General features: G+C 43.2%; 1 protein-coding gene across 2 annotated transcripts in view; it reads left to right on the forward strand.

Annotated features, from left to right (window-relative positions):
- FSTL4 (follistatin like 4) overlaps positions 1 to 27,685 on the forward strand; it is a 236,531-nt gene that overhangs the window by 105,570 nt on the left and 103,276 nt on the right. For both annotated transcript variants that reach the window (XM_056350374.1, XM_056350375.1), the window contains exons 5-6: positions 20,911 to 21,101; positions 24,694 to 24,814. In XM_056350374.1, coding sequence (XP_056206349.1) covers positions 20,911 to 21,101; positions 24,694 to 24,814 — 312 coding nt within the window. The remainder of the gene's footprint in view (positions 1 to 20,910; positions 21,102 to 24,693; positions 24,815 to 27,685) is intronic.

Below are 27,685 nucleotides of genomic sequence, written 5' to 3' on the forward strand. Positions count from 1 at the left end.
TTATTTCTATCTGATTTAATGAGCTTATATTATAATTCCAAAACACTGATTTGAATTTAATACTGTTTAGAAAACAAATACATGTCCAAATTGCCTCCAGATGTGATTCATTTCATTTTGTGACTTTCAAGATGTTTTTAACAGCTGATATATGAGTGTGGTGGGAGATTGCCAAAAGAGAGGCTTTTGATTCAATTCAAAAAAGGAAAAACTCTTCATCCAAAACAAGATAGGCATTTTCCCCAACATTTAAAAAGAACTCTCTAATTCCATATTTTATTGAAAGGAAGCTTCTTTTGGATACGCATTAAAATAATGAGTGTCAAACGTAAACAGTTCTTCTGCCAAGATACATTCATTGCCAGGTATGGCGAGCACTCGGGCTGTGGGGGCTTAAGACTGGAAGAGTGACGGTGTCACAGGCTCTCTGTGGCGTGGATACAGCTGTGTGCTCAGATGAGCTGGAAAAAAAAATAGATCCCTGCTGGAGTACACTCTGTATAGATTGCAAAGGAAAAGAAAATAATTAAGCAAGCAAGTCCAAAACAAGTGCCGGTGATGTTTTAAAAGCTGTTGGCTTTGACTCCTTAGATGCCCTTTTTTTCTGTAGAAAATACTAATATTTCCTTTGCAGCCTGACATAAAGCATTAAGGGAAGAGAAATTCATTAACTCACGATGCAGTTCCATTCCTAGCATTTCTATTTTTTTTAATTTAGAATGTGTTTTTTCTGAGAGATTAAACTTTCATGTGCAGGGGATGTTCACTGCAAAAGCAGATGTATGTCCAAAGCTTCACATCTATTTGGATGGAGCAGCCAGCTAATATGGTTCAGGGCACAATTTATGGTGATAAGGACACCAGCACTGAATTAACCTGCAAACATGTGTCCTCCTATTTCAGGATACTGAGAGTCTGGCCCATACTATTGCTGCGCCGTGTCCTTCTGTGTGCCATCTTGGGCATAAATGTATGTAAAGGTATTGACGTGATATGCATGCCCTGCTGAGCTGGCTGGATTTTTGGACAATGTGCTGCCACCAAGTTAAGAAAAGTTTCAATTCAAGAATTCCTGAGTTTGTAGGTCATGATGCTCCCCAAACCCACTTCTGGCCTTAGCGGATGGGAGAAATTATGTAATTTAATGTCTTCATAGTCTGAATCACAGTGTGTGTTTGAGTGTCTTTAATTGAGCTCCATATTTAAACTTGTAAGGATTAAAATAATCCTACCCATAGGGATCAGTGTATTTTCCAGGTTCCGTCCAAGAGATGCAGCTGATTATTTCTTTTTCCTAAGTTCAGTAGTCATCAGAACATTCAGCTGCAGTCTGGTAAAGGCCCCTCTCATGGTGTTTTCCACTCCCCGTAATCTGAGGCGAGCTGGGAGGACTGTGCATGCAGAGGAGGATGCACTGGTGTGTCTGCTCCCCAGGGGTGAGTGACTTTCCTTTCCTACAGACAGGCAGTGAGGCTTTGAGCAGTGATATTAACAGCTGTGATCGTGAAATTAGGAAATTTTTTAGCAGCAGCTTGTGAATAGTACTACTAAAAGGTGGCCTCAACTCCTCCTCCCTTCTTCCCTCCCAAAAGCCCTTGATATGAATTTGAGATATTTTTTTAGCTTATAGATAGTGTATTAGAAAAGCTGAGGTGCTGATAAGCAATAGCTGTTGACTTTGGAGCTGAGAGATTAGTTTTATTAATAACATCTGCTGATATTGTTAACAAAAACATGGAAAGGATCATAGTGTTAGGAAGTTTGCCTTGATGTTGTGGACTCTCCCATTTTTTATTTACTAGTGCAATCTGTAGGAGGTTTGACACTGTCTTACAGCAGTGCCATCCTGGTGGAATGATGGAGGGTGTTGCTGGTGGCATCCTTCCTTAGAAATGGTTGTAATCTGTCAACCTTCTTATCTCCAAGGCTTCTGCAATTGTAGTTTTTCAGCTTTTCACTCCTCAAAGGAAATACTGTAGCTCAAGTCTTCCCTTTTACGACTTGAAGGAGTCCCATCTGCAGATAATTCTGCCAGGTGTTGTTTTAAATGTGCCATTATGGCAGTCTTAAACTGTGCTATTTGTGTTTTATCTCAGGTTCTTCCCTGGTCTTCATTGCATCCCTCCCTCACAGCTAACAGCTAAGTGAGCATGTGGGAAGTGAAGCACCAGGGAGTATGGCATTAGCCAAATGTGTATTAACATTTCTCTTTCTTCACCTCCCTGACTTCGCAAATGTGTTCCCATGGAAAAAGTGTGCTCTTGGAGCACGCCCCTTTCTCAGATAAAGCTTTTCTAAATGCCTTTTGAGGAGTTAATAAATTAAAACTGGGGAAAAATACTTATTTCAGTGTCTCTCTGGCTTCTAATAATGTATTGGTGGGTTTTGTTTGTTTGGGTTTTTTTTAAGTTCAGGCTTAGCTGTCTTAAAACGTCTTTTAACCTGAAAGACCATAGAGAGCTACCTGGCATGAAAATTTAAATTATTTTGTAAGACTTAATGAATAGAAGCAAAGGAACTTTTGCTTTTTTGACATTTGAATATCTCTAAGAAAGCAGCTATGACATAATATGCCAGAAAGCTCTCAAGACAAAGATCCTGATAAAGCGTTGCAGAGAAAGGCTGCCTGTTCACAGGTGAGGCTGTGCAGGGCTTTCCTGGGTCCGTGTGGGGCTTGTAAACCTCTGGGCTGGCTTCTTGGGGCGCTCTGAAAGCTCAAGGTTTCTTGTAATGGCTTCTTCCAGCCTGAATGTATGGGGGGAACAGCAAAAGAGTCTGTCGGAAAGGAATAAATGAACTGGAAGACCAAGGCATTAAAAGAGATTTTAAAAAACATGGAAAAAAGGTGACCTAGGGAGTGGCACAGTCAGCCAGGGAACAGTCTCGGTTCTTAGTGTGGCATAGGAAATGATGATCAAAATTTAACGAGCATCATAAAAAATGTTGCTCTGCTGACGTGTGCTGGTTTGCTCAGGGCCTTGGCATTTGCTGTATTTTTCATGCAGATGTAGGAGGTGGTGGGCACATGATTTGCAAAGAAACAACTGTGTGGCAATGCACTTCCATAGTTTCTCTATATGTCTCTGTAATACAGGCATCTCAGACTGCATAGGTGGAATTTCTGCTGACCTTCTGCACCCTTTAACAGAGATCTAGATATGCAATCTTTCTAGATTTCTTTTTTTTAAAAAAAAAGTGCGACAGGTTTACATTGTTGCTACAAATTTACTCATGAATACCACCATCACATTTTGTGTATGGGTCACTTGCAATGTCCCTGAAATATGAATTAGGCCAACGGGCTGTTGGCTGGTGTCTTTGGGATGACAGGATGCTACCTTATGTTAGATAGCAATACAATTTTTTCACAGCTCAAAATAAATTTATCTGACAGCCATAGATATATTTTCTGCTTGACTGACTGCAACTCAAAACATTTTATGATATTACAAATCCTAGCATGTGAAGCATAAATTTTTAGAATATTAGTTTTAGAAGTTTTCAGATGTTTGACAGCTATTATATTAAAAAAAAAAAAGAACAAAACTCAAGAGTTTACTTGCTTGCATAAGCTTGAGCTGGGAGCTTAGTCCCATTAATGTGAGTGGCCACTGCTTATCAAGAGTGCATGAGCCAACAGAAGGAATGGTTAATTTATTTTTATTCTGTTGATGTGGATGCAGACAAAGCTGTCAAATGATGGTCTGAATCTTCTGCTGTTTTTGTTAGAGCGGTCATTCCAGCCTAGGCAGAAGAAATGACCAAACTCACATCTGACACGACTGGGAAATGAAACACAGAAAATATATTTTATTTATTTATTTATTGACTGCAGGGAAAAGATACTGAAATAAATAAGCACAGATCTTGATTCCAGTTGTCTTTTCTGAGTTGCAAATGAAGGCTGAGTCCTGCAAACTTGCTCATACTCCACCAATGTAAAACTGGGGTGAGCAGAGTGGGAGCAGTCATCTGTGAAAAGGGCAGTCCGTGGGAGAAAAATGCAATCAGTCATTGCAGCGTTAATATCTTATCCTTAATTAGCTTTAAAAGCAAAGTGATAAAGATATGGCAGACTTTTAGTGCTGTTTTGATGTGCCTGGCTGTGGTTTTGAGGTTTGTAGAAGATTGGCAGAGGCTGTAGGAGGATGACGGGAGGCTGTGATGCACGAGTTGTTTTCATTGCCTGCCACGTGGTTTGACTAAATTTTTAATTAAAACTTAAACACTGAATCCCAGTTTTGCTTTTTGTCACATTTCGTATGGTTTAACGGAAACCTAGAGTGATACATCTTAGTTTGTACATCACAAAACCACATGACATGACTAAGGGCCTGACCCTGCTTCTAATAAACGGCATTAAGTTCCTTCGCTTACCTTCCAGAGCAGGAACTTTCACTCGTTTTCTGTAACTGTCGTATTTTACATGGTGCTAAAGACAAGGAGAAAAGCATTTGTGCAAGACCATGTATAAACTGATTTGACTGTCTCATTAATGTAGTCCTTGTATGCTTGCACTGGGCTTTAGCAAGATACTGAGATGATTAGAAAAGGTTTTCACTGGGGAAACGGACATGTTATCTGCAAGTCTTATTATCTTACAGAACCTGCCGCGTTGGAAGGACTCCCTTACGTAAAACTTAATTACATCACTTTTTCAGAGCGTTTAGTATCCAGACCTTTCCTCTCACCACTGTGGTGCAGCACAGTGCGTTACTCGTGCCTTACGCTGCTGGGTGAGCCGCATCCGTTCCCTGACAAAGAAAGAAAATCACTTTGGGTATCCAGCGGCTAGGAGTGCAAGGCACGAGCATTGCTTCTTCTTTCAGAGCCCTCAACAAATAGAATTTATGTCAATAAAGCTATGTTAAACCAGACCTACCATTATCAAACTGCCTCTCTGAGCGAAGAGGAGCTAAATCTGTGCAGCATTTTAACATCCTTCTCTGCTGCAATATTGAATTTTAATCTCCAGCTGTAATAAACCTCAGAGTTTTATCCTCTTCAGTGCTTTGAGTTTCATTTGTGCCCTGTGCTGTTTGGACACAGCTAGGTGGGATTTCAATGATCTCTGTGGGGATGAAGGGCTGGCTGTAAATTGTGAATAAGCCCAAGCCCTTGTGACACTTTATAGTTACTGTGAGCATAAGGGCGTGGAGTCGTGTCAGTTCATCAGGCGGCAGAGCCCTGGGAGCCAAGGGATAAATCACTTGTATCTGTCACTTGTATTATATTTAATACACTTGAAAGAAATGCCAAGTATTATGAATATGGAGCAGAGAATGAAATTAAAAGATTTCCTTGTATATGAAACCAATTCACTGCCGTAGCTGGGGCTCTCTGTTTAGTGTCAGGGCTTCTCTGTTTTGGGCAGGAGGTGTTGAGATGGTAGCTATGTTTTGAAGCCTGTCCTGTAAATGGCTTGAACTTTTTGTTTTGGAAGAGTCTAGCAATGTTTTTTTCTTTTAATTCCCTCTTCCCTTTCTAACCCCAAAACACTCTCCCATGCTGGAGCTGGCTGTTGGTGCAGCAGGGTGCTGAGGGCGATGCCCTGTGCTGCCTCCATCCTCTTCAGCATGGCTGTAATTTGGGGGTTTCAGCTGCAGCCAAGGCAGAAACAGGTAGTGTGTGGGTTTGCCATGGGAGAGGCAATCCTCATCCAAATGAGAGATGGAAATTTGGGGAGTTCCTTTCATTAGGGGGGTCTACAGGGAGCCTGCTCAGGCAGAGCAAGCTGAAGCTTTACAGGATGGGGACAGAAGTGCTGGCACCAGCCATGCTGTGCCTGGGTGGGCAGCTCCTTTGGGGCCATCGCTGCTGCTGTTCTAGCTTTTAAATTGTGCTAATTCCCCCTCGACAGAGGCTCAGTGTAGTGCTCTCGCAGATCAAAACATAGTGATTTGTCATTTGTGCTTTACCCTGGTATATGTCACTCTCAGTGCTGAAAATCTTCAGGAAAAACATGTTTTCATCCCCTTATTTCTGCAGTAAGAATCTTTCCTCTGTACTTTAGTGACATATATAATGAAAAATCCCACTGCCAATGGTTCTGTGTGGGGATATTGTTATCTTGACAGGCCTCCAGCAGATCTACTCCAGAACTGGTACCCTGAACTGCAGAAAGGTTATTTGCATTGTCAGCAGCAAAGCACTTCCAGTGCTTAGATGACTGTCCCATTCATCATCTATCATTATAGTGCTTAAGAGAAAAGGGGGGGGAAAAACCAATATCCCATGAAGAAATAGGAAGTCATCCCCAAAATTCAGCCTGTTGCATTGGTGAACTTTTATTTACTCATTCTCTTTCTTGATCTGCTGCATTTGCTCTTCTTAACGTGGATTTAGAGTAGAAATACAAATTTAATTGTTTCCGTTGTCCGGGCATCAGTGGGAGAGGGCGGGAGGAGAGGCATGGATCTGTGTTTTAAATGGGAAGTTAGAGTAGATGTATTTGTATTTTTCTTTGTGTTGGAGCCCTGAGAGCTGTAATGCTGCAGCTGCCTCTGTACAGGCAGGTCAGGGTGTATTTGAAGGTGTAGCTGGGCTGAATGTTGTGATCGATTGGCTGAGTTAGTGCAGATGGAATCTGAGTCCTTGTCCCCACTGTTTGTCACACAGAAAGGGTCAGGTTTAAACTTTACACCGTCAGGACATTCTGTCGTTAACTGGTGAATTCTGACTGTCCGTCATGGGTGGCTCTTGATTTCTGGGGTGGCATATATTGTGCAGGATGATTATAATAACAAAAATTCAACTATTTTTTGCAAGCCTTTATAACTACTACAGTGAAGTTTTAACTTCGCTTAATTCTGGATGAGTGAGTGCATTCTCACACATACATGTGCATATTGTATATGTTTCCCTTTAATCTGTTGTTGCTGGAGCAATTTAAGAGTTTTCTGTGTGAAGTTTCTTGATTTCATTTATTTTTATTTTTTTTTAACATAGAAGTACTTTCTTCCTCCTTGTTCATGTTTTCCTCTTTAGAAGTTAACATTTTATAATTGCAGTAATGCCCTTTAGGGCATACGTTAGATCTACTAATGGGATTCCTGAGAAGTCTCCTAATGACATCTGAACAACAGTCACAGCACATCGTTATCAGACCATTACACACATCCTTAACAATAATAAATACTCCTGGTTACTGTAATTGTATTGTCCTTTACTGCTTAGCAGGAGGAGCTGGGAGACATCACAGTTCAAGTGCAAGGCGGGGAAGTGCCTAAAATCAGCAGCTGTTTTGTGGCAGGTTTCTCTGAATGCTTTTGATTATGGAGATGTGGAAGGACACACCGTCTGGGAGAATTATCCTATTTTCCTATTGCATTTGGATTGAAAATGTCACAAGAACTAGTTGCCAGCATGTGCACGTACCCTCTGCTCTCCCTGTCTGCAGGGAGAGTGGTAAACATCACACAGCTTCTGAGAAGGGATGTTACGGAGAGAAACAGGGTAACTGTAGGCAATGGTTGGCTCAGAATTACTTAAAAAGTTGCTGTAATAGAAGATGCAGCCGTGCCAGGGCAGATCCTGCGGTCTTGTGATAGAGGCAAGAGCTGTCTTCAAGAAGGAGACAGGGAAAACCTGTATATGCAAATACCCAAGAAAAAAATTTAACGTTCTTGACTCCATCCATCACTAAGGATGGCATGCAGTAGCCTTTATTGTACACATTGCTGGCCACTTTCAGACGTGTACTTTATGATGCAGATAACCCAGGCAGTAAGGAAGCAAAGTACCTTTACCAGGGACCAGGATTCATGGGCTTTCTAGTACAGAGTGATGGTGAAGTGTTCCTTCTGACAGTAGAAGCCAGTGTATTGTTTGGAAAGGTAAGTGTTTCAGAGCACAGCAGGATCAGTAAAATTTACATTAGTGCCAGAGGGCTTTAACGTTTATTAAAGCTTCCAAATAATACATTTGCTATCTAGAAGCATTTGATAAATGTGCCAGTCAGCCATAAAAAAAGTGAGCATTGGTTACTTCCCAGAGGAATCTAGACAATTTTGCTTTCTCTAATAGGAATGAGGTAGAGTATTGTAAAATGTCAAACAGCAGATTGTGTAGCATCATCAACTGAAGCAGGCATAAGGAGCAAATGTACCATTTATCTAACAAAAGCCTGTTTGGTTTCATTAATTTAAGTTACAGGATGTCTGGGTTAAAGTTGTGATGAGGTTTTCTGTATAGAAATGAGGACTGCAAGTTGGCTATAGTGAAAAGGTAGTCAAGGCTTTCTGGTCACTCAGACTGACGGACCAAGTCTTTTCCTCATGTCACTATTAAAGTGGAAAGTAAGCTAAGCTAATCATCACTGTATGAAAATTAAATTTTCAGGTTCATGATGACAAGTGGATGTGTCATAGATGTCTTCAGGTGCTTCAAGTGGCCAGAATTTTTTTTTTTTTTTTTTTCCTGTCCTGCAGTTGCTAATGAAGATTTGGCTTCAACGTTAATAAAGCAGCACTCCCCAAACATTAATAGTCTGCCAGGGCTATTCCCTTCATTTTAAAATAGCAATCTCTGGTGCAAAAATTAAAACTAAAGCACAGCACTAGGTGTAAACCATTGTTTACAGCAGATGCATTGCAAAAGATGATACTGGCTTTAAAACAGTCTTCCTCTTCTTTACCTGTTGGTGTGTTTGTTTTGGTTTTTCCCTTGTCTCTGGTCTCCAAACCATGTGCATCAAACCAAAGATGATAGCTCTTAACTTCTTGTCCATCTCCTGCTTTTGCTGCTTCTGTGCTTTTTGTAATCTTTTGCTGACAACCACATCTGATGCTGCTGTGCTTGTAGATAGAAGAGTCCCAGCAGATCTGTTGAGCTGTATTTATTCTTGTTTGTGTTTTGGCCGTGCTCTAGTGCCGTGCCAGGAGCTCTCTGAATGCACGGCCAGAGCCTCTAAATTGAGTGGATATACATAGGACAGGGAGAAGTCCAGATTAATGCAGATTGCTCCTCAGTCCCACTAAAATCCCCCCACAATCCTGCAGCTGCCTCCCAGATACTCCTTTTGTCCATCACAAGCAAAGCCACACTGATCAGAGCCTTCATGCCATCACTGGTGGTCCAAAGGATTCACCTCATGGAAAGAAACCTCTCTCACCCAGCTATCCTTACAGCAAAAGCACGGGGAAGTCTGTAGAGTAAATACAATCTGATTAATTCATTCTAAAAGCGGGGGGGTTATTCATACCGCACTGTACGCTGAATAGAGGTTCCTGAAGTGCCGTGTCACGCTGCCGTGTGCCGCTCGGGAAGGAACAGTGCGTGGGTGCGTCAGCACAGATCACACGAACCGACGCCAGCCCGCAGCAGGATTGTCTTTTATTACCTTTGATTTGTTGAAGCAATGAAATGGAAATCAAAGTCTGGATTTATGCAGAACAACCCTGTTTTCAGGAGCTCTGCTCAGCCTTTACTGTCCAGGAGCATGGCTTTTCACAGATAGGCATTTTTACCTTTTTTTTTTCTTTGTTTTTGTTTTGTTTTTCATATTGCAAAGTGTAATAATATGAAATATCCCTTGTGGGACAGACTGAGCACAGCAAAGCCAGGCTCCCGTGGGAGGAAAAGCAGTGATGTCTTTCCCGAGGACATGGTCTAGATGATGGTGCCTCTCCAAGAAATCACTTAGTTCAGGAAGCAAACAGCTACCTCAGTATCCCATGACATGTTTGCTAAGCTGCTTTGTTTCACATTGCTTGGCTGTTTGCCTGCTCCCCAGCCCCTTTGTGGGAAGCAAGCAGGAGGAGAGCAGCAAAAAGAGCATTTCGGGACTGCAGCTGTACCTCGACCTGTGCAAGCTGAGCAAAGCACCTTGCTGTGCTCCCTCTGAAGTGCCACTGACAGACCCACCCTCCATATCTGGGGGAATTTGGTACTTGAGTCTGCTGTCGCCTCTCTGCGTTTCACGTTCCCCAAGGCAGCTGGCAGCCACGCACAATTTGATCCTCTAAGTCCATGCTCTTCAAAGCCGTGCACAACATACCCGCTTAATTATCCTCCCAGGTGCTGGCTGCTCTGCTCCCCATCCATGCCAGCCCCTGCCTTCCTGGCTCCGCTGCCCTGCCAAATCCATCCCCAGCCTGTGGCTCCCTCCCCATGTGCACGAAGGTCCCTCCTGGGGGTGACATCCCCAGTGCCCACCTTGCATCTGCCCAGGCACCTCTCTTGATTTACTTTCTTTTGCTTAACCTTTACAAAAGCCTCACTGTCTTCCCAGGCTATTTCAATACAGTGTTTCTCAATAATTGCGTCAATTCATTACGCTGTGAATTTGGTTTGGGTTGGGATCTTAAGTAATTAGGCATTCCTAAGCTCGTTGTGTTGTCACCGTTAAAACCAGCTGCATATGGTACATTTTCTTCTCCTGCTCACTGCCCCCCTATCTGCAACTTTGGATGCAGCATCACTAATTTAGCTTAATAGTTTTTACAAAGAGAAACAATATAATCTGAAGACAAAATATAATTTGGAGAGAGTACATAACGGGCACAGAACTGTGTGATAAGACCATGTCTCTTTGTGGAGTCACACATTTATAGCAGTGGGCTGTGTTCTGAATAAATTAATCATTAGACATAGCCAGTTTTTTGTTTATGAATCATGCATAATTCACTCGTGATTTCTATTACTATGTTTGTGCTCACCAAATAGTTCAGATGAGCAGTGTAGGGTTTGCTTATGAGTTGTTTGCCTTGACTATGTGGTGTTCCGTCTTCATTTGCTTTGATGTTCTCGGCATTGGTTTTTTTTCTCTGGTTTGGCAAACATTTTTAATTTTTTGATGCAAAAATATCAGCTGATACTCAGTAGGCAGCAATTAATAAAAACAGCAGTAAGACAAGCCTTGATTGCTTATGGTATCACACAGAAAACTTTCCCAGGCGAGGCATTGCTGTTAGTTACATCTTCTTTATGCTAAATAGTGTTTGGGAATTCTGTCTGAGCGCATCTTTCGGAGAGATGTCCTGGTGGGATGAGAGAAGTTGTCCACACCATAATCTTCTAGAAATTTCTGCCTTGGGAGTGGGCTGGAGCTCTGTGGGTAGTGGAGCATCACCTTGTAGTACAGGAAGGGTCTGAGCCAGCTCAGGTGGTGGGCACTGAATTGTGGTAGAGCTGCCCGCTGCTGACTTAGGAGCCAAAGGTTCTTGCAGATGTGGCCATGGTTGTTTTGTTGCCCACTGTGGGGTAATAAAAATCCCAGAAAAGAGAAAAACCCAGTCATTTAGAACGTGAGCTGCCTTACACAGCTCATCAGAGAGAACAGGTGAGATATGAGCAGAACCCAACATCAGTGCAAACCTGGGAAGATTACATGTGGGCTGTAAGACTTAGTTTGATGTATCAGACAAATGCATAACAAAATTCAGTAGATGGAAATTGAAGCTAAACAAATTAAAAATAAAATATGTTTGCCCACTGAGACTAAGTAGTTGTCTGAAAAATTGCTCTTATGTGCTTAAAATCAGGGCTGGAAGCCTTCCTAGGAGGTATGCTATAGAGCAAACAAATTATGGAGCTGCTGCAGGGAAAATCTCATTGAATTCGGTGCTTCTGTAATGGAGGAGGTCAGAGTGAGCACATGATCCCTCCTGGCTTTAAAAATCTATAAATCTGTGGCACGCTGCCTAGGTGGTGATAGGCACTTGATAAATTACATTTATCGCGTGCTTTCCCACCTGCAAGCTTCCTCCTGCCTCCCGCCCCTGGGGCTGCTCCCAACACCTCCTGCCTGTACCACTGCCTGCTCCCTCCCGGGAAGCGTGCAGATCCAGAACTTGCTTTTGACTTGGAAAACCAAGCTGTAATTCTTGGGCTTCCCAAAAAAGACTGCAAATCCATCCATCTCTTTTCCTGTGCATTTGGGGCTAAGGCGTGTGATTCATTTAGGTTTATGCAGTTTGGAAGGTAATTGTTTAAGGTAGGAATAGAGGTTTTGTTTATAGAACAGAGAATTTATATTCTGATGCTGTAAGTTTTTAATATATTTTAAAAGCTCACAGAGTAATAGATGGGTGCTTTTTCTTGTAATAAAATGAAATATTGAAATAAATACACACTGAGGCAAGTTTTAACTTTTCCAGGTTGTAAATGTCTATTGTTTAATAGTATCTACTTTGTAGTATATATTCCATTCCATTCCGTTTCTATGATATATTTGGTGAGCTCCCAGTTGCTGCTAAATTATATATGGATATCTGATAAATGTACATCTTATTAACTGAAACGTATCCCTAAGATAAGCAAGTTAGTTTGGGCTTTTATTGTTAATTGAATTTTTTCAGCAGCAGCAGCTGAAGGATTGCTAATGTTCATGAATTTTCATGATGTTAAACATCTGCTCCTCTTAGCGGGAACTTTACCAGAGTTTCACTTAACTTGTAAATTCAAATCAGGAATAAAATAGGTATTCAGCCTTTAAGGGGTTTAGCCATGTGTGAAGTAGGCGGGCAGGTGGTACTGCCGTGGGAGCACGATGCGGTTAGCCAGCTTTGCCTAAATGTCATGCCTGCGATGCATGCCTTCCTCAGTGCACAGTGACGGCGGAGATCGTGGACTTCAGTGGTGTTCAGAGGCAGCAGGATGCTCTTTGTGTTTTTATTAGACATTATAGAAACATGGCGGTGAGGTTACCTGCAGTGCAATTGCCGCAGAGCTCTGCCTGGTACTCTACAGCAGCTTCCTCCGAGTGATCACAAGCCAAATGGTTGCTATCATGACTTTTTATAGAGTAAGATTTGGGTTAATTTTTTTTCATCCTAAATCAGTTTGCTCAGACCTCTAATACTTACAGCCTATAAAAATCAGGACAGGGGAAGGTTCGAAATGCGCAGGTGTCTCTACATTGCAAGAAATCTGAATTTTACAAAGCATTGTCGATATTCTCCTCTCTTACTGCAGCGAGCTGCTACGCTTGCTCAGAGGAGTCTGTTCATGCAACTTGTTGAGAAAAGCAGATTTTTTTTCTTCTTCTTTTCAACCACACAGGAAAAGTAGAAGGAAAGTCCATTCCACCTCTCTGCGCTTGTGCAAAAAAAAGAGCAATTAAAGGAAGAGGAAGATAGATGGAAAGAGACAGATATAAAATTTGCATGGAGGAATGGGGATTTGCAATGAGACCCCCAAAGAACTGAAGTCATCTTTAATTTTCCTGTCCCTGTGTAAACCTGTTCTGTCAAGTCAATCAGGCCACAAGGCCATGGATTATTGGTGTAAAGAGTTCACATAATCGTCTCGCTCAGATTCAGCAGTCTGATATTTTGGGACCATGTTTTTGCAGTTTAGGCATGCCACCACTTTCATTTTGTATGCATGAAAATGAGCTGTTGCTGATAGGCAATTTAGCTGTAAACGGCACAAGAATTAAGGAGCCACGCTCATAAATAAATTTGTATCCCGTAACATTTTAGTTTAGTCATTTTCTGATGCTCCTAACAATACCAGATAAAGCTTGAGTAAAGCGTATGAAAGGATGGGCTGTTTGAAAACAAAACCTTTCTCAAATCCCTTTAATTTTGTTAAGAAGTGTTAATTTTTGGTAACCACATCTTTTTTGCCCCATGGATACAGAAGAGAAATCAAAGCTTAGCGCTCCTATCTCCGGCACTGCATTTCTTCCTGGAGCCATAGGAGCAGCTGAAAATAGCCAGCGTGGTCTAAGAGGAACTGTCAAATAAAATGACACCCCCGGTGCCTCCTGCCTTAGAAATGACACTCTTCAGCCAGTTCCAAACAGCTCTTTATTACCACATTTGGTGGTGGCAAAGGGTTGCCTTGAAAATTAGTGCCGCTGGAGTTCACCTTTGTTGGTGATTTATTTGTACTGAGTTATGATTATACTCCTCTGTGGTGGCAGTGAGCAGGAGCGTGGTCCTGCCGCTGCGGGCAGATTTCTGGCAGGTGATGGTGTGGGATACAGGGAGCCAGGCAGGGCTGGCAGCTCAGGGGGAGGTTGCCCCATCATGATGTCCTAACTCACCTGCAGTGATAGCACGCTGATTCTAATCCTGGGTTGGGGTTGTGGCGGTCAGCAGCGTGGCTGCAGATTTTGCAGGGCTGGAGCCCAGCCTTGGAGCGCATGGGCTGCTGTGGGTTGCAGTGCCCAGGCATCCAGAGGCGCTGCCCAGGGGAACCTCCTCCAGGGTTCTTGGAGGGTCACAAGAAGTTTCGCCCTGTATATACCTTCTTGTGTGGATAACTACATACTCCTATACTTAGCCTTGATGCCAATGACTGCCTTTGTCATGGATTTTGCAAAGAGTTGTGGGCGCCACCTGCCATTCGTGCAGCCCCTGTAGTGCTGACAAATAGCTCAGTAGCCAGTGGGGCTCAAATCCTCTGAAGACTTCTGTACGTGTTTAGGTTCACACCTGCTGTCAGGTTGGCTGTACACCAAGGGCTTAGAGATTGGTGCTCTGTAGGTGTTACCAGATCATTTCTGATTTTCAAAGAAGTCCTGACATTTCTAGTAATCATTGTATTGTAAAGCACCTTGCACAGTAACATTTTCCAGGGAGGCTGGTTTACCTATCAAAGCAAGCTCTGCATTTCCTCACTGTATTTTTATTTTGTTAACTGCGTTTCTTTGAAGGACAGTTTAATCCCCAGACTTGCTGTTTCTCTGTTATCTGCTTTGATTCAGAAGTGGATTGAAGATTGCTCAGGGATCCCACTGTAAAAACCTGCTACAATTCACAGAAACCAGGAATAAAATTCTTAAAGAGGGCAATTATTGAGGGAACTGGATTAATGATCTGTCATCACCATTTAGCCACATTCACCACTGACCTTTCACAGAGAGGATGCTCTTGATAAATCTAGTTCATTACTGAGTTCTGACATGAAAACAGAATGGCACTCTGTGTTTCTTGGCAGGCTGATCAATATTTTATCTGCCAAAGCATGCAGAAGTGCTAAACAGGATGAATTACGTAGCTGCTGCAAAACAGAGCAAGAAACAGGATTGCTCAGAGCGAGCGGAGCATGTAAATGTGACAGTTATTGGCCACACTTTAGCAATCAGACCTTAATACACTGGATTGTTCTTTTAGTCTTCTTCTGGTTTATTGTTTTTCTTTGCCTGTCTTTTTGTTGGGTATTTTTTGTTTTCATTCAAACAGTGTCAGGCTTCGCTGTTTTTGAAAGTGCTGTAAATGGATAAAAAGGTCTTGTTTCTTCAGAGATCTACCCCAGCATGGGGGGGGGCGGGGGGAGATTGCAGGCGTCCCTGGCCAGGGGTGTTGCAGCATGGTTCCTCGCTGTTGGCTCCATCCTGCATCACACGATGATGATTGCCGCAGGAGTTGGGCTTGGGGATGGAGAACCGCTGCAGGCTGCTGTGGAGGGTTTATTTAATGGACCATTTCTAAAAAAAAAAAAAAAAAAAAATACCAAAAATCCCTGTCTATTGAGTGTGGCAAGTATATTGAAGTTTTACCCAAAGAGCACAGGAGGGAGCTGTACCTTATGTGAAGTTTGTTTCAAAGTCACCACTGTTTCTTCTTAGGGCTACAAAGTCAGGTGTAGAGCTTACAGGGGGAATACAGGCTGATCTCCAGCAGCAGGATGGGAACAAAGGCATCGCTGCCCAGAGCATGGACAAAAACCATGCAGGTTTTCCCGGGGAGGGTTTGTTTGTTGTACAAAGCATTGCTATCAAATTAGGTTTGTGTTCAAAAAGTGGAGTGGCCATCAGTAGAAGTGATACAGAGTCTCTTGAAATGGTATAGGTGGCTTTTTAACTCCAAAACTGGAATTCAAAAGTATAAAAGTTCACGTAAAAAGAAAAAAAAAAAAAAAAAACCACCAAAAAACCACACACCAAAAAAACCCTGCCCTGTGTTAGATGATCAGCATTTTGGTTTTGATGTCAAATGCCTCCAGTATGCCCTTAGTTCTCCTCTTCTCCTGGAGTTAGCAGAGTGTATCGTACTGGGATCATGGTTAAAGATGGGAAAGAAACGTGACATTTTTCAAACCAGCCCTCATATAAAGCAGTAAAGAAAGATGATCAAGTAGAGAATTAGTTTAGGGCATGGAAGGCAGGATAGCAATTTTAGCTCGTCCCAACTTTGTGTGTCTGGCTCTCTGTGTGTTGGTTCCCCCAGCTATGTGGTGGGGACGGTGCCCTGAGCACACCAGTAGGCAGTGCGGACAGGGGATCAGCTGGCAGTAGTGCGGTGCAGGTGACTGAAGCACATGTGGTGGCATTTCTGGTGTTCACAAGCAGGGAAGGGAAGAAGTCCTTTGAAACCCCATCTCTGAAGAGCAGTGGTGGTCGCCTCCTGGCATGCAAGCTGGGATACTCACCTGCAAGCAAGCCACCTCTGGAAATGCGCAACTTGTCTGAGCTGGTCACAACTGCAAACAGAATCCAAGTCCCTGGAAAGCCCTAACAAGGAAACCAAGCTGAGAGACATCCATTAACGAGACTTACCAATGAGAGCAACCTGAGATGAGATAAACTGCTAATGATGAGCTTATGTTGCAAAGGAAACTGCTGGGGGCACTTCACAAAGCAGAGACAAGAAGGGGGATAAGTGAGAGGGCATACAGGTGGCTTTTCTGTGCTTCTTTTTGTTTAACAGCTACAGTTGTAATACCTGGAAGAACAGCAAACATGCAGGAGGTGGCAGTGCTGCTGGAAACCTAAAGACACAGTAATTAGCAGATAAAGCTGGCAGATCCTAGGCACAGCCTAAGATTGCAGGTGTCAGCAGCAGCAGGAGGGGGTGGGTGGGAGGGAGAGAGAATACAGAGCTGTCCTTCGCAAGACGTATACCACCAGCTCTGAGGAAGGACTGTTAGCAGTCTCTGTTGGGAGGATAGGTTAAAAAATGTGATGCCTAGGAAAGGGAAGGATCTTTAGTACAGGGGAGAGTAGCTGTCCTTGGCGCTGGCTTGCCGAAGGATGCAAGTTGTCTGCGTGTGTCTCCTCCCTTCCTTGGTGGAGGAGCAGGCGATGTCTTCCATGGGGTGCCTCCAGCATTCGTGTCTGGCTGCTGCAGAGCCTGAAAGTTGTGTTTGAAATAGAATCAAATCATCAGCTCAGACATCCCAAGCGTGGATGATTTTGGAACTAATGCTTTGGCCAGACTTACTATAAGGTTATAGTTTCAGGTCAAACAGAGTATTTCCTTTGACCTGGAGTGGTTCTCTCCTTGTTTTTGCACTCAGTGACATTAAAAAAATAAATTACACGTATCTATTTTTATGCTTATATATTACGGTTCTTGTGCGTTTTCCTGTCAGTCTTTTAGTTCAGCCAAAGCAGCACAAATCATTAATCTCGCACCCCTGGGACAGAACTTTATTGGTTTTACTCGTCGCTTTGCGCGCTGCGTGGTGCTGAGCAGCTCTCCAGTGCCATGTTCTGCAGTGACTGCTCGTGCGTCACCGCAACCCTCCGAGGTCAGGGGAAAATGTTCAAAGGTGTGAGACCTGCGGAGTCTGTCACATTCAGGCTGTGGAGAGATGCCTGGGGATCCATCTCCAGCAGAGCCGGGAGCGCAGTTTTCTCCAGAGGGAAGTGAAGATAATGAGGGTTTGGAGCAGTTTTGACAGGGGCTGAGAGCACCTTCTCACCTTCCGACTGGTGTGTGTTAACAACATGTGAAACTGAACTTACTTTTTGAATAGGAGACATAATTGTCTTATCGAGGGATTCCTCTGCTGTCTGTGCCGTGGGATGGCATTATCCCACCACGCAGGATGGGGCTCTGCTGGGTAGGTGGTCCCTGACCCTGGACACAGCAGTGATGTGCTGGGGGGAGGGGTGAGTTTATAGCAGGATTTGGGAATTGCTGCCATAGGCTGTCGCCGCCTCTGTCCTGTGGTTTCCTTTATTTCACTCTTGGTACCCATCACGTTTGCCTGGAGGCCGCAGCATGGCTGTGACCCTCTGAAAGTTCCGGAATGGAGACGCTTTCCGTGGGCTGTCTCGCAGCCCAAATGAGTGTGTACTTTCTCAAGACAAGTGGTCTGGTGGTGGCTTTGTTTTCAGAGCATGGAAAAATCGGTGAGGGTCGTAATGCACTGAAAGGAGACTGCTGTCTCCTGGCTCGCACCATGCAACACAGCCGAGAGCCTGGCTGTGTCACCGCTGGGTGACCTGGCCAGGTCCCACATGCACAGGAATACACGTGCAATATTTGGATTCAAACATCTGCTCCTTGCATGTACTGCTTATATTTTGCTGTTGCATTAACACGCAATTCATACTGGAAATTCTGTTTAAACATGCAGTTGTGCTGGGTTTTGGCCGAGGCTCCAGGGTTCAAGAAACTATCACACCCACTTAATCCTCCAAGCAGGTGCGTGGTATGTATCAGACCAGTGCTAGGCATAGCTGTTAGCCGGAGGAGTTGTCAATACAAGCTTAATAAAGTGAGAAGTGCTGTTAGAAGAGACGAGGAGACTTCAGGAGTGCTTAGGTCCTTCTTCAGTTCTTCCTTTTGTGGTCAGAAAGAGGGTTAAGGTGGAGGCAAGTCAGAAGGGCAGTGAGGGAGGAAGGCTGGGGAAGCACTGCTGCAGGCAACAGTTAGGGAGTATCTGGAAAAAAAATCCAGCTATGAAAAATAAATATAATAAATAAAAGTAAAAGGGCTGGAGGGCGTAAAGGAAGAGCTGCTTTTGCATATGCTACTGGCAAAAGTTGATAGGAGAAAGAAATAAGAAATAAAAAGGGGTGAAGGGAGCTGCCAGGTTGAGCAGATGTGGTGGCTGCGATGCACACACAGAGCCGGGCGCAGGGTGGTCCCCACCATGGGGGGCTGTGTAAGGGGGTCAGCCTGCCCGGCTGTCACCATGTGGCTTGCCTGTAACCATGCTTGTGCTCTTAAATGGAAACCGCCAAGCAGAAACAGAAGTGGAAGCAAATTAAATAATTGCCCTATCTTCATTAGCCTTAGATGCATCTCTGGGATTGAGATTTGACTGAAGAGAAAACTCCAGCTCAGAAAAAACTATTATTGCAGTACCTAAAATGGTATTTACAATAAGATTGCGAAATTGCTTGATTACACTGGATACAGCAATCAATTTTACTCTTAAATAAGCACATGATTGGAAGAAAGAGATTTCTTCATACTGCCCTCACAATAGCCGTTCAATGACATGGGGGGGGCAGAGGGGGAGGCAGAAGTAATAAACAAGACTGATAGTAGCTGAGTAGCCTTCCCCCCCCCCCCCCCCCCCCAACCCAAGACTGATCCACTGTGGGACCAAGAGCTCTCTGAAGGTTGTTTAGAGAGAAGGAAAAAATTAGCAGCTGCTTAATATCCCTGAGCAGTGAGAAACTCAAAACTAGAAGGGTCTGAGTTCAGGGTGGAAAATAAGCCTTGCCTTGCAGTTGCTGCTCGTGTAGCGGCAGGGCACTGACCTGGATGCTGAACGCATGTCTAGCCCCTGTGTCCTCTCTCACCTTCTCAAGTCATGGTGCTTTTGAAGCTGTGAGCACAAAATACAAAGGGTGAAAAAAAAATCTTGATGGTAGATGAGTTTGTTATCATGAAGTGCCTCCCACCTGGAATTTTAATTGGGTTTTGGTTGGAGTAGGACCAGAGAATCAAAATTGGTGCAGCTCAGCGAGAAAAGGACAGGAATACTAGTTGTCAGTATGCCAGTCTTCTGTTGTTTTTCAGAGGAATAATGTTTGGAGTCTTTGGGGAGCTGATCTACAAGGGTGTTGTGCCTTAAAGTGAGGTGAAACCAGGTTCCCTTAGATTTAATCTAGTGATAGGACTTTAAAAGTTCTTTAAAAAACACTGTTACAGAGAATAAGGGTATCTGCATTATAGAGAAAGCACCTTACAGAGAAAAGGTCACCTAGTGGGAACAGCCGACTGTGTGGGTACTGTTGGTGGGTGAGGGTTGATGCCCACACGGTGTGGGACAGCTGGAGCGTGAGGGTGCTCCAGGGTCTGCTCCGAGGTAGAGCCAGGCAGGCTCCTGCGAGGCACCAGCCGCTGTGGTCTGCCGTAAGGCAGAGAGATTTGCACAAAAGAGACGGTTGCCATTCTTCGTTCTGCCAAGCTCTGCCAGGCAGCACTTGAGTAGAAAAGGGCCATAACATCTGATACCACTTTGAACATGGGGCGATGTTTGGGGCATGTGGAAGCCCTTAAATCAGAGCAAGGTGTTCCCTGGAGGAGAACTGCAGAAGAGCTGGCTGCTGCAAGCACAGCAGGAGCTTTCAGGGTCTTGAAGGTTCAATCTGATTCCTCTGGCTAGGCTGGTGTCACGTCAGAGCAAGTGGCTTGAGGGCTTTTCCATGATGATAACCTTTTTTCCTGGTTGGGGGCTGAGGAAGGCATTGATGTCAGTCTGCCGTGGGGTGATGTGCACAGGCACCAGCGACACCCCAGTGGCAGGGGCTCCCCGCAGCCCTGTGCTCCTTGCTGTCCCCCCTTTGGCTGTCTTACCACCTTGGGCTGCCTTTAGGGGGATTCCTTGTGGTCAGCCCTGCGTTTGGCACAGGGTGACACTCAGGGGTACCGTTTATTTATGTTTGTGGCCTGTGAACATCAGCTTCCCCAGGTTTATTTTTTTTTACTTTATAATCACAGACCAGATGAATTTATTTTATCTTTAGAAAAATGTAGAGCCAATTTAATATGGGTGGGGATTACAAAGCTGAGCGTGGGAGTCTGTAACTGAAGCCCTGTAATCTGGAAGGTAGCATGCTGGAGAGCATCCTTGACAGCAGGATTTAGAAAAACTGCCAGCTATTACAAAAGGTAACGACTACAGGAGGAGCTCCTCGAGTGCAGAGCCTAGTGGTGCTGTATATGCAGACAGCCTGCTTCGACTGTGCCTTGTTTTTCCCTTTAGGAGCTCAGTCCTTTAAAAAGATCAGGGCAAATGTATGTAGTCCGATAATGCGGTCTTGTCTTCTAGGTGACACCTGTACAATGGCAGACTACACCCGGCTCAAAAGCATCCTCCTGGACCTGCAAGCTCATCAGCAGAGCCTGCCGAGCAGCCTGCCCAAGGACAGAGTATCCCAGAAGCGCTTCTTAGTTGAAGATATGTTTAAGCACTTGGATATAAACAGTGATGGGCATCTCAGTAGCTCTGAACTGGCTCAGGTGGGTTTATTGTTCAATGAAAATGGAATTATGAAGTGATTGAATTTTTCATTCAAAGTGTGAATTGAATGTAACGCAGCAGCACTCTTGTGAGAACAGTCATTTGTAACTGTCCAGCCGGCAGCAGGTAAAGGAGGAAAATCTACTGCAGTGTGTGAGTCTCTTCTCTGCATCTCTGGGGAGACACTGTTGTCTCAGCCATTTGAAGCTCCTCTGCAAACAAAAAACATGGCAGCTTTCCAACCCCATCCATGCTTCTGAAAATAGATACTAATCCTCACACTAAATGTCATCTTCTGGAGTATTTCCAGCTAGCTGGCTTGGGGAGAATTAATTTGGATTTTTTAGGTGTGTTTAAGTTAGACAGAAATCTCTTAATTCTTCCTCCCTGCCTTCTGGACTGTGCATTAGCATGTAGTAACATGACAGCAAAGCTGGAATATTTTTTAACAGGTTTATTTTCCCAAAATCCCTAGACAGATGCTGAAATGTTGATTAGCAGAACTTAGTAACAGCAGAAAAGGTGAGAGATAGAAAAAAAATGTTATTTCTAATTATGGGCATGCTGTGCTGTTGGAATGCATTTAATTGGTAAAGTGAATGGAACACACAGCCCGGGCACTCGAGCCAATTACTCTGTGTCCTGAACTTGCTCTTTGCACATGCAGACCTGAGAAAACAGGCCTGTAAATATGAGAAAAGGCATTATGCCAGATGTGGGACAATCTTGTCTTTTCCAATTCATTGGCATCTATGAGTTAGAAGCAAGCACCTTTTAAGAGCCTTTTGGAAGCCAATACCTGCCTGGGACCTGTTCCAGTTTCCAGAGCTGGCCCTTCACCCTTGGGGCTGCAGGAGCATCTCACCTGCACTCAGGTTTTCCAGCGCGCATGAATTGCATTGCAGTTCCAGCATGTAAATGCAAGCTGGAGCAAGCAGGAGGACAGATGCAAGCTTGCTCCTCCCTGGGCTCGCTCCTGTGTAGGATGGCTCGCACTGAATTTTAATCCTCAGGCTGTTGACATGATGCACGATCCTTTCTGCACAATGCAAAATGTCAGCGTAAATTCCCTTAGATCTCAGAGCTATGAATATATACAATACTTCATCTAAATGTGATGATTTTTTTTATAAAAACATGGTAGGTATAAGAAAACACTTTTATCTGGATTCAAAGCCAGCTTTTGCATAATGACATCCAAGTGTCTGTTCTGCTGTCCAATTTTTTTCTCTTTTTACATGAAACTTATTCCGTCAGGATATTGAAACTCAACTCACATGGAAATAAAGGGTTGGCAGCCTGCAAGCCATTACCATTAAGAAGAAACAATGACCTGCATTTTAAAGGAGCAGGATTCAGTGCTTTAGGGTCTGCCGCAAAGTTACTGTGGGCTTCGTTTGCAGATGTGCTGGGAGCTCAGGTCTTGCTTACAAGAGCAAGCATAGACCTTAGCTACTATTATTTTGTTTCTTCTTTTCTCACTGTTATCAAAATCAGTAAACATGCTCACACATGTGCAGCCCACTTCAATTTGATAGACCAGAATAAGTTCAGCCCCCAGCTAGAAGCCCTCTCTCCCAAACATCCACCACAGTGCTTGCCACCAGCATTGCTGAGCTGACAGCACAATCACCTCTTAAAAGACAAAATAATGCAGGCTAATGCAGAGTATAGATAAGCCATGAATCCTTTTAATCCTGAGCAGAGTGGCACTGATGTTGGGTCCCTTGGTGGGAGCGTGGCTGAAATCCTGACGGGGCTGAGGACCTGTCTGCAGGGCAGCTCTGGTGCTTTCACAGCTGCAGGATTCACAGTTTACTGGTAGCATGTCAATTCTTTATTTTTCTTACTAGCTCAACAACAAGATGATTTTCATGTGCTCTTACGTGATCGGTTTATTCACCCAGTTTTCAAGGGTTTTTTTGTAGGTAATGAGCAATTTTTAATTTTCCATGTTACAGTCTTAACAGAAGTTTTCTTGCCTTGTTAGGTAGATTTGTGATTGATTTGCATTGGCTCTTTTATTTGAAGCTCTGTACAACTTTAAAATTCCCCCAAAGATAGGAATTTCATTGCCCGTGGGTAGAGGCAGCTGAAATGAACATGATGCGGTGGGATCTCGTTCTCTCTGGCTGCTGGTTGAGCTGCTGCTGTGCATTTTCTTTGTTTTATTTAAAAGAAAAATAGTCTCTCGAGCACTATAACCCTGTCTGCAAGGAAAAACTCGAGGCAGGTAATGTGCACTGCTGCAGAAAAAAAGTCATTTTTAAGACCTGAAGGGGGGATCTTTAGGAGGCTCATTGCAGAGGCATTCACCCCAAAGGAGAAACTGGAAGGAGAGTCCCTCCGGAGGGCACGGTTCTGCACTGGGGCATTACCTAGCACCGGGAGATGGTGAGGATCTTTGCCCCCCACCTGTTTGTTCTCCACAGCAGGATTGCTTTGAGAAAAAAGTTGGCAGCATATGGTGCAGCCCCTCTGCTTAGAGCTGCTTTGCCTCCTGGCTGCTGGCAGACCCGATTGAACAGTTTCCCACCAGACCCTGGTAGCATGAAGTGCCCGTGTAGTTTTGCAGACGTGGGTATGCAGGGCTATTAACAACAGTGGTAATTGGAATGTTATTTCCATTTAAAACTTCAATGTATTTTCAAGTCAGATTCATAAATCTACTGAATTTGTTGCAACTGAAGTGTTTTGTGTTGGTTCCCCCCCCACCCCCCCACCCCCCGATGTTAAATCAAAAGGACTAGTAAAAACTTGTCAGTCTTATGAAAAGTTAATCAATTTTCAGTACAAAGGTAGGCAAAGGGAAATTTCCATCTTTAGAAGATTGATCTTGGAAGTTATGGTTGATCTCACTTTTATTGAACATTTTTACTTGCTAGGTGAAGGGTCTTTTTTTAGCATTATTACTTTAAATTGCTTCAATATAATGGGCCAAGACTAGAATAGTAAGTAAGAGTCCCTGGACTACAGCAAAAAGCCTTTCTGCCCAGAAGATGCAACATTTCAGAAGTTTTCTTCACATTCTACAATAAATTCACAGAACCCAACATTTTCATTATGCTTGGGTCTTATTTTTGCTATTTGCTAACTTGGATGTACAACTTCTACAGCCATCTTCATTTTTAGTGTAGAATGTGTGAAATGTTTAGAATACATAAGACACAGTCAGGGGCCTGAAAAACACACGAGTGTTGAATACAATGCTCAGTCTTGCCCATTCTGGTCCTAAAAGCAAGCAATATAATTTGGTCCTTACCTACAGAGGAGAGTGGAAAAACAGACTTTCCTTTTCCCCTGTTGAATTTTTTATATATATATGTATACATTTGCAAAGTGAAAATGCAGTTCTGTGCTGCTGCTGAAGGAAGAGGCTCCTCACCCTCACGGGTCCATGGCCCATGAAACGCTGCAGGAACGCAAGTATCAGTTGTATCTTGATACAAAGTGAATACATAATGACAGCTAATGATATATCTATATATATCTCTCCCCACAGGTTGTTTAATGGAAAATTTGCTGGCTGAGCCAGGACAGCAGCCTGTAGCTTTACCTTATATATAAGATTGCTTGTTCTCTTTGCTACAGCTAATGAAGAAGGAGGACCTGGAAGATGATTTATTGGATTGTACACTAGAAGACCTTCTCCGGTTTGATGATTACAACAACGATGGCCGCTTAACCCTGCAGGAGCTCTATACAGCCTTCCGTGAGTCCCGATGCTTTTGTCTGTCCTGGGTGTTGAAAGCATGTGGGTATCTGCGATTGCAATGTTGTCTTCTCAGACATGATCAGCAAAGATAATCCCTTTTTGTATTTAATGCGTGAAAGCACTATAGAAAGCTTGTTTCTAAAGGCTACTGTGTTCCAAAGGGTAAACATGAACTACGAGATTGGTGAAACTGTGTGGGGCTTATTGTTTTTGTGTGTATTTTGTTGTTGTTCTGGTGGACGGCAGTGGAGAGAACTGGCCGGGTCTGTAGACCCGAGTATGTTGTTTCTGAGTAATCCTGAGGAAACAGGGTTGAAACCTGCCTAAATGTCGTGGGGTAGTGTGAGTTAGTTTGCTGTGGGGAGGGTGTTTTACTGAATATTCTGCCTGGGAATGATCTTTTCTGCATTTTGTTTCTGTGTTAGTACGTGGATTATGGTGTGCAATCTCGACACATATCTCAGCACCATTTGCAAGGAACCCTAGATACTGAGCTACTTACGCTGAAAAAATAAGTTCTTGCGTTATCCTGTTTATCTTCATGATTTTGTGTTCATGCTTTAAGTTAAGCGTTCATTGAAGTCCTTCCCTGGAAAAGGCCCACATTGTCTTCTTCACCTGATTGATAGATAGTTTTGTTGATGCCTGTCACTTTGGGATACTAAAAAATGAAAGGCAGAGAGAAAATGGGGGGGGGATAATTCGATAGCTGGGATAGTGAGGTACAGAGTACTTGTATGTAGTTAATACTCTTTAAACAAAAGGAGGATTCAACCATTGAACTGTTGAGTGCAGGCAAAAGGCTGATAGCAAGCCGGTTACCTCTTAAGCTGGATTCTCAAATCTTTGCGTATGGCATTTCATAGGCAAAATAGTTTTGGTATCTCTTGATTTCATTTACTAAACCAGGACACCCTGCTCCAGAGCCTGCTCGGTAGGAAGAGCCTGGTGTGCGTGGGAATCGCCATGAGCCCCACACCAGCACATTCCTCGTCGATGCTCTTTGGCAAGCTGCAATGCTAATACAAAACCTCTGGTTTTGCCAAATATCCTCTTTTCTAGAGTGGTTTCTGTTTTCTTGACTTCTGGCTTTTTGTTGAAGAAACCACCCCACTTTGTATAATAATGTTTAAAGTGCTTTAAAATTAGCCTCAGTTGTCACCTTGGACCTGTTTGAACCACATATGCATTTAATTCAACACATCACACTCAAACCAGCAGATATACAGTAAAACATAAAACCTCATACATTAAGAAGGCCATAAAGTGAATTAACCTAGCTATAAAGGCCTGACATGCAGTTATTTGGGAGCATATTTGGATCAGTGGGTTCTCAATGTCACAGCAACTCGAAGCTAAATTCCAAGAGTCATTTGTATGAGTTTTTGGTTCAGTGAATTTTAAGTAGGCAATGAAAATAAGACAAGTACAAAATGTTAGCCAATGAATAGAGATAGTAATCGATAAACTGCAAAAATGTAACAAAACCCAAGGCGTAACAATGAGTGTCTATCAAAAGGATTTTGTATATGATGAGAATTGTTCTCCATCTGAAGCTGAAAATCAGACTGACTTCTCCATTTTCAATTTTCTCAGAATCTCCACTTTTATCAAGAGCGGTTAATGGCTCATCAGCTTTTAATTTAAAAACAAAGTTCATTGCTTGCAACTTCAGAAGTTTTGGGGACTCTGTAAGCGAATGCTAGTGCTTGGTGAAAATGTATCTTTTTCCTTTGTTACACAATGTAGGAAAAAAATCTCAAAAATGGTTCAAGCACTTGTCTTAAGCACACACTTTGGTTTGCTGTCCTTAAGCATTTACGGAATTTCTGCTTTGTTACGAGCCAGAATTTGGCTCGCAATAGCAGTTCAAAGGCAGAGCATCCTGCACATTTTTCGTATTTTGGCCAATTAGGTTGAGCCTTTTGTTGCTTGAAATTCACCCAAGCCACTCATTTTTGCATGCTGGCAGCAGGCTGCGGGCATGGCTGCTCAGCAAGCTGAGGAACATAATTACCAGAATTCAGTGACATCAGAAAGTGTCAATCTAATTTATCTTCTCAAAAACTCCATCACATCTGTTTCAGTGCACCGTGCTCTGGTATAGTGTCACGGTATTGGAAAGGTTTAAAGATGACCTTGATAATGTGAAGAGCTTTCCAATTTGTCATTCTTGTGCTGCTTTACAAGTTACATTTCATTTTAAAGAGTCTCGTGGCCTTTCTCTAACTTACAGAGCCACAAAATGATCTTTTTCTCACTCTGTGTGTCTCTCTCTTGCTTTCTCTTGACCCATCATCTCTCTCTAAGACCCACAAAGATTCAAAGGACATTTTTGATCCCCATCCATGTTGATCAGCGGTAAATGAATGAAAAGGGCATGGATGAGAACAATCCAGTCTCTTAGCTTTTCTGAAATGTGGTTTCACCCTTACAAGCACCACATCTAATAGGTGGCATTTTTAATAATATTTTCTAATCATCCTCATCATTTGTATACACATCTTAATGCAGAGTTTTGGATTATGGACAGAAATAGTGGCCCTTCTACTAACCCTGTCACCTTTCTGCTGATTTTCTGAAAGTTCTTTTGTTCCTGAATCCCAGGAATACAACTTCTAGGAGATTACTTGCATATATGAGGACAACTAGAAATATCTATTAACACAGGATTAAAGTATCACTTCTCAAATTGCCTTAATCATACATAAGTAACGGATGAGATGGATGAAACACTCCCCTGGCAGCTCTGGCAAGACCAACCTGTAAGTGTCTTCTAATTTCTCATTAATAAATTTTATTAGATAAGCAGGCTTAGGACCATAATTAAAAAGAATAATTTTTAATATGAGAATCTCAAGATTTTCA

This window comes from Falco biarmicus, chromosome 8 (genome assembly GCF_023638135.1).
Source record: "Falco biarmicus isolate bFalBia1 chromosome 8, bFalBia1.pri, whole genome shotgun sequence".
Lineage (NCBI taxonomy): Eukaryota > Metazoa > Chordata > Aves > Falconiformes > Falconidae > Falco > Falco biarmicus.